The 6,519-nt window shown below is 50.5% G+C and overlaps 2 protein-coding genes across 2 annotated transcripts in view; one reads left to right on the forward strand and one right to left on the reverse strand.

The window, feature by feature from the left end:
• Positions 1 to 91: 91 nt before the first annotated feature.
• On the reverse strand, positions 92 to 4,866 carry dytn (dystrotelin). Its single transcript, XM_028399237.1, has 15 exons — positions 4,696 to 4,866; positions 4,527 to 4,552; positions 4,373 to 4,447; positions 4,105 to 4,300; positions 3,956 to 4,041; positions 3,788 to 3,867; positions 3,651 to 3,722; positions 3,426 to 3,589; positions 3,242 to 3,353; positions 1,538 to 1,671; positions 1,316 to 1,460; positions 1,190 to 1,236; positions 979 to 1,120; positions 475 to 895; positions 92 to 377 (listed from the first exon to the last, which is right to left on the reverse strand). The coding sequence occupies exons 2-15, from the start codon at positions 4,543 to 4,545 to the stop codon at positions 289 to 291; spliced, it is 1,782 nt and encodes a 593-aa protein (XP_028255038.1). The 5' UTR covers positions 4,546 to 4,552; positions 4,696 to 4,866; the 3' UTR covers positions 92 to 288.
• A 693-nt stretch (positions 4,867 to 5,559) lies between these two features.
• Positions 5,560 to 6,519, forward strand: part of cd59a (CD59 molecule (CD59 blood group) a) — a 1,506-nt gene continuing 546 nt past the window's right edge. Inside the window, exons 1-4 of the mRNA XM_028399568.1 lie at positions 5,560 to 5,627; positions 5,703 to 5,782; positions 5,931 to 6,032; positions 6,109 to 6,182. Coding sequence (XP_028255369.1) covers positions 5,728 to 5,782; positions 5,931 to 6,032; positions 6,109 to 6,182 — 231 coding nt within the window. The 5' untranslated portion in view covers positions 5,560 to 5,627; positions 5,703 to 5,727. The remainder of the gene's footprint in view (positions 5,628 to 5,702; positions 5,783 to 5,930; positions 6,033 to 6,108; positions 6,183 to 6,519) is intronic.

The following is a 6,519-nucleotide window of genomic DNA, read 5'->3' on the forward strand; positions in this document are numbered from 1 at the left end:
TCTGCTGGTGCCATCATGTGATAAATGTTTGGAATCACAGTGTGAGAATCATTTTATCATTTATTTCTCAGATTAACTTAAAATGTTTTTACAGTGCATCATGTTTTCCATAAAAACTGAAATATCTGAATTTTAAACTGTATGACATCATTTTTATTGATCTGTCTTTACACAAAGTGAAACTTGAATTGATTTTGGCAGCTGTAGGTTTCTATGGGAACAATAGGTCCTTTTCTATCTGTGTTTATTTGATGCTTAATAAACTCTTTTGTAAGACGGGTCACCTGCTCAGTGTGTTTTCACAGCATCCACCAGGTGGCGCACCGAGTCTCCCACCCGGTCTGCAGACTGCACAAGCGTTGCCCCCTTCCTGTCACCTGGACACAGAATCAATCAGAAACACTTGAATAACAGTAATAACAGTATTGATCAGGTCATTTTTAATAATCAGCAGTCAATAGACAATAGACACACCTGTGTGTGTCTCTGTCCACCTGTCCACTTCCATCACAGCCTTTAGCCTGTTCACAGCCTCCTGCAGCCGCTTCTCTGGACTACACGTCCCACAATCCTCCTCTCCCTCAGACAGGTCTTCCACCTGTAGCTCTGCCTTCTCAGCTCCATCTCGTCCTGCTGGATGCTGGATGTCGTCCTTCACCTCACAGTGTTCCTCATAAGTCAGAGGTGAGCTCTGGTAGACTGTGGGAGATGGAGTTTGTGTTCTGTCCTCGTCCTCCTCGTCTTCCTCCTCATTCTCCTCCTCGTCTTCCTCCTCATTCTCGTCCTCCTCGTCCTCTTCTTCGTTGGTGTTCCTCTGAGCATCAGAGGTTAGCGTGGTGTTGACACTCTGTGGTGAGTTGTTGGTGTCTTGCTGAGCAGCCATCTTGTTCAGAGCCTGGAGAACAGAGTTAGCCAAGTTTGACAACTATGCTTCCCAGAATGCTTTGCACTGGAGCGTCGCTGTCTCCAGGGGCCTACCTGTGTGAGCATGGCCTGAAGACGGTTGTTGTGCTGTCTGAGCGTTTCCATGGTAACCTCCATCTCAGCACACCTGTCCTCAAGGATGCCCTGCTCTGATTGGACGGTGAGCCTCCAAGCCTGCAGCTGCTGTTCCAACAGCCTGAAAAGAGAACGCCAACGTGACGAGGACAAGCCCGGCAGCCATGTTTGTCTGACGTTTCAGTCTCACCATTTGTCCCTCTGCAGGTTTCTGACTTCTGTCAGCAGAGCCGACGCCTCCAGCAGGAAATACACAAATCAGAAATAATCAATGCTTAATCAATACAGTCACCACACTGTGGTCCTCGGGGGTCACCTGCTGAGCTGGGGTCTCATCATCTGTCTGCAGGGCTTTGGACAGGCAGGGAGTGTTTGGGTGTTTCCAGGCATCATGGGAAACATCTTGGTCAGAGTCGGCCGCATTAGCCAATTGTGTTGAAGCATCAGAGGGGGGTGGGGCACTGAGACGACACATGGCTTAAAGATGCTTGATTGATTGATCAACACTTGAGCTTGTTCAAAGAAACACTGCTCTCACCTGTTCTGTGTCTCCGCCCCCTCCGCCCACATCAGCACTCTCTTCCTATCAGCTTCTCGCTGAGTGTATCGCCGTGGCAACAGGGCGTTACAAGCACTGTGCGCCAATGAGGACAGAGACTCCTTCCAGGTGGGCTAGTGGGATCAGAACCGACCGTATCACTGTGTGTGTGTGTGTGTGTGTGTACCACTGTGTGTGTGTGTGTACCACTGTGTGTGTGTGTGTGTGTGTGTGTGTGTGTGTGTGTGTGTGTGTGTGTGTGTGTGTGTGTGTGTGTGTGTGTGTATACCACTGTGTGTGTGTGTGTGTGTGTGTGTGTGTGTGTGTGTGTGTGTATATCACTGTGTGTGTGTATCACTGTGTGTGTGTGTGTATGTCACTGTGTGTGTGTGTGTGTATCACTGTGTGTGTCTGTGTGTGTATCACGGTGTGTCACTGTGTGTATCACTGTGTGTGTGTGTATCACTGTGTGTGTGTATCACTGTGTGTATATCACTGTGCGTGTGTGTATTACTGTGTGTGTGTGTATAACACTGTGTGTGTACCACTGTGTGTGTGTGTGTGTATCACTGTGTTTTTATCACTGTGTGTGTATCACTGTGTGTGTGTATCACTGTATGTGTGTCACTGTGTGTGTGTGTGTCACTGTGTGTGTATCACTGTGTGTGTATCACTGTGTGTGTGTGTGTGTCACTGTGTGTGTGTATCACTGTGTGTATCACTGTGTGTGTCACTGTGTGTGTATCACTGTGTGTGTGTGTGTCACTGTGTGTGTCACTGTGTGTGTGTATCACTGTGTGTGTATCACTGTGTGTGTGTATATCAGTGTGTGTATCACTGTGTGTGTGTATCACTGTGCGTGTGTCACTGTGTGTGTATCACTGTGTGTACCACTGTGTGTGTGTGTATCTGTGTGTATGTGTGTGTATCACGGTGTGTCACTGTGTGTATCACTGTGTGTGTGTGTATCACTGTGTGTGTGTATCACTGTGTGTATATCACTGTGCGTGTGTGTATTACTGTGTGTGTGTGTATAACACTGTGTGTGTACCACTGTGTGTGTGTGTGTGTATCACTGTGTTTTTATCACTGTGTGTGTATCACTGTGTGTGTGTATCACTGTATGTGTGTCACTGTGTGTGTGTGTGTGTCACTGTGTGTGTATCACTGTGTGTGTATCACTGTGTGTGTGTGTGTGTCACTGTGTGTGTGTATCACTGTGTGTATCACTGTGTGTGTCACTGTGTGTGTATCACTGTGTGTGTGTGTCACTGTGTGTGTCACTGTGTGTGTGTATCACTGTGTGTGTATCACTGTGTGTGTGTATATCAGTGTGTGTATCACTGTGTGTGTGTATCACTGTGCGTGTGTCACTGTGTGTGTATCACTGTGTGTACCACTGTGTGTGTGTGTATCTGTGTGTATGTGTGTGTATCACCGTGCGTGTGTCACTGTGTGTGTGTGTGTATCACTGTGTGTGTGTGTGTATCACTGTGTGTGTGTGTGTATATCACTGTGTGTGTGTACCACTGTGTGTGTGTGTGTATCACTGTGTGTGTGTGTATCACTGTGTGTGTGTATCACTGTGTGTGTGTGTGTCACTGTGTGTGTATCACTGTTTGTGTGTCACTGTGTGTGTATCACTGTGTGTGTGTGTGTGTGTGTATACCACTGTGTGTGTGTATCACTGTGTGTGTGTCTCACCTGTGTGCAGAACTCCAGCACTGGATGGTGGGCTTTGTGTTTCTTGGTGTGTCGGTCGGTCAGGAAACAGCTCTGACACACATGGACGTTCACACACTTCATACATCGATACCTGAACGCACAGCGGAGACGGTTTGACGGTCAGTACACACTGGTAACCATGGTGACAGACTGGCAGACTCACCTGAGCCCGCTGATGGGGAAGGTCTTGCAAGCATGGCAGCGGACAGAGTGAGTGACGTTCTGACTGACTGACAGCCGGTACACAGTGGGTAACCATAGCAACAGGCGTGGCTCGCTCTGCAGCCATGACAGGACGTGTTCTTTAGTTGCCGTTGGGGTCAACACCTAAAAACACACCTTCAGCATGTTGCCATGACAACCAAGATACGGAGTCTGCACTTCTTACCCCATTAAAGCACGACCTCACCGCAGCCTCCACGCCACCAAACACCGCGTCTTCCTGCACCGCCGCAGGGACCTAAACACTCACACAGGTTAGCAGGAGAGAGGCATGCTGGGAAATGTGGTCTGCACTCTGCTTACCTGGCTGAGGTCCTGCAGCAAAGATCTGAGTCCCGATCTGCTGACAGACCCTGAACTGTTCTCTGACATGTCCAACAGACCTGCGGGACACACAGACGCCTGGCTCTTATTCTGAAAGGCCCCACAGCAGAGGGTGTTTTATTCTGAAGGTCCGGGGTGCTTCCTGACCTCTGTACTTAACCAGCAGGTTGTCTGAACTCAGAGCGATCAGGGCAGTTTGGAGGGAATGAGCCGACACACAACCTGTCTGAGTCCTAAAACACACTCATTACACACTGACACACACATGTTTAAAGACGGTATGTGGCTGAACCGACCTGTCAAAGAGCCTGAACACCAGACTGCACGTCTCCTCTGGACCTGCCGCTGTCACATGACCCGGCACGTCCTGTGACGCGCCGTCAAACATGCTGTTCAGCACATGGGTCACCTCCTCCCTCCTCATAGTGAGCTGCCTAGCTCCGCCCACTGGGTGGAAGCCCGCCATGACATGTCGAACTGACACGACGTGCACTGGAAACACGTTAATATTTCATTAGTGTGTGTGTGATGGCGTGTCAGTGTGTGATGACGACATGTTCTCACTGTGACAGAGTTTCTGCAGAGACAGGAGCTTCATGGCGGCTCTGTAGACTGATGGGCGGATTTCATTCATCCCCTCTGTCACAAAACAGGAAGTAAACAGGAAGGAAGCAGATCCAGTCTGAGGGGATACTGCAGCCACCACGGTGGTTCTTACCGATGCTGTCCAGGTCCATGACGGGTCTGTGAAGACAACACAACATGTTATTGTTGGAGACATGTGGAGCTTCCTTCTCTCAGAGTCCTGCTCACAGGTCCAGTCAGAGATCCGGTCAGATCCAGGTTCACCTGGAGGAGGCACACAGACCCAGTTCAAACATACTCACCGTCCTTCAGCTGACTGCAGTCTAAACCCGGAGACACGGTGTCAGGCTGCTGAATGATGGATGAAGGTGTCAGCTATCATCACAGCTGCTGCTACCTGTGGACCAATCAGCAGCTGCTGACATCACCGTCATCACACGCAGGAGCTGCACGTTTCTCCCAGCAGGTGGAGACAAAGTCAGCGCCCTCAGCTTAAAACACAGAAGAAGAACATGACGCCTTCTTAAGAGAAGATGAGTTTGTATGTGGATGGATGACCTTTGACCTGCTCCTCAGCGATGTCTAATTATGAGGCTGAGTGGCCTGATGAGGAAAACAAACGCAGCGCTGTGGCGCCCTGTGTGGCTTCTTGTTTGTCTTTAAACTGAAGCTGATTGTTTGTTTGTGGAAGGCACACTGCCGCCTTTCTTCTTCTGCACTGACATAAACACAGTCTCTCACCCGCCGCAGCGTCACACCATCACCACATCACACCACACTCTGACTCCATGTCAGCAAACATCAGCACAGCGCCAAGGACACAGGCTGACCTGATGAGGGCGCTACATGGGTCAGAGGAGACCAAACATTCTGCCACATCACAGGACAGGATGTCAGTGTGTGCAGGTGCTGCTTGAGCCTCCTGTGTTTGACTGAAGTGCACGACGAGTCAGGACGTCCTGAGTCTCATGTGGGAAATAAGAATGACACAAACATCTGTCCTCCATTTGTGGCTTTTCGTGGCCGTCAGGTCGACCTTTCGCGTGATGCCCTCGCCTGTCGGCCATGAGCTAACAGATCGTCCTCAGCGGACCCTGATGGGTCGCTGGGAGAAGACAAAGAGACACTGTCTTTGTTGACGGGCTCCTCCTGGAGGGCGTGGCCTCAGAGCTCCCCTCAGCCATCAGTGAGACTCAGTGTTCAGTCCGCTTCTCCTCGTCAGTGCTGCTGCTGGGTGAGTACACACACACACACACACAGGTCCACTTCACACACACTGTGGTCAGGGTTGTGGACTGGCTGATTCCAGATGTTCAAGCTGTGCTGAGGTGAAAATGAAGCGCTCCTTGGGGATCTGCCTGGTGATGTGTGCTGCCCTGATCGGACTGGGTACGTTTGATTCTGTGAATTTGGTCTGTCACTCAGAGGTAGGTGGTTCTTCGCCAGAAGAAGAGGTGCTGAGGCGGTGAGGGTTAATTAGCGTTAGTCTGCTGCTGATGGACATGGTGGCTTGTTAACCAGCGCATGTCTCCTCCAGGCTCAGCCATCCGCTGCTACACCTGCAAGGACTACACAGCCAGCTGCACCAAGCAGCGAGAATGCAGCTACGACGACGCCTGCCTCACCCTCTACGAGAGAGGTACCTGCACACACCCCGTCCCCTGACTCAGACAGCACTCCGATCTCATGTGTGTGTTTCTCTTGACGTCCTGCAGGGGGCATGACCTACCGTCAGTGTCTTAAGTATTCAGACTGCGAGTACGGCCGGCTGGGCCAGATGTTCCCCCAGGTAACCACGACAACACAAGCATCTGTTAACTAAAGCTGTTTTCATCTGCTGCTCACAAAGAGTGTGAACAGAAGGACATGCCCCGCCTGGGTCCTGGTACCAAAGCTGGACCCAAGCAGTCACCGAAGGTACTGCAGGTTTAGGCACTTCCTGTTCCTGATGCTGTCTCTCAAAATGTGGGCGGGGCCAGCCCTGCTAACCAAATCCAGCTCGCTAAATTAGCAATGAGCAGCTAACAGGGAATGAAAACATTAACATGAAGGAGGACTCACCGGAGACGAGCTGGCAGGTTCTCAGCAGAGCTCTGGTCCTCCATCAGTTTCATCCATACTCTACG

The sequence above is a fragment of the Parambassis ranga genome, chromosome 2, assembly GCF_900634625.1.
Source record: "Parambassis ranga chromosome 2, fParRan2.1, whole genome shotgun sequence".
NCBI classification, from domain to species: Eukaryota; Metazoa; Chordata; class Actinopteri; family Ambassidae; genus Parambassis; species Parambassis ranga.

Coding starts and splice junctions, on each gene's coding strand:
- dytn (XM_028399237.1), bottom strand. Junction 4,301..4,372: donor TCTGCAGAAACTCTGTCACA/GTGAGAACATGT, acceptor ACGTGTTTCCAG/TGCACGTCGTGTCAGTTCGA. Junction 3,354..3,425: donor TTCCCCATCAGCGGGCTCAG/GTGAGTCTGCCA, acceptor CTGTGCGTTCAG/GTATCGATGTATGAAGTGTG.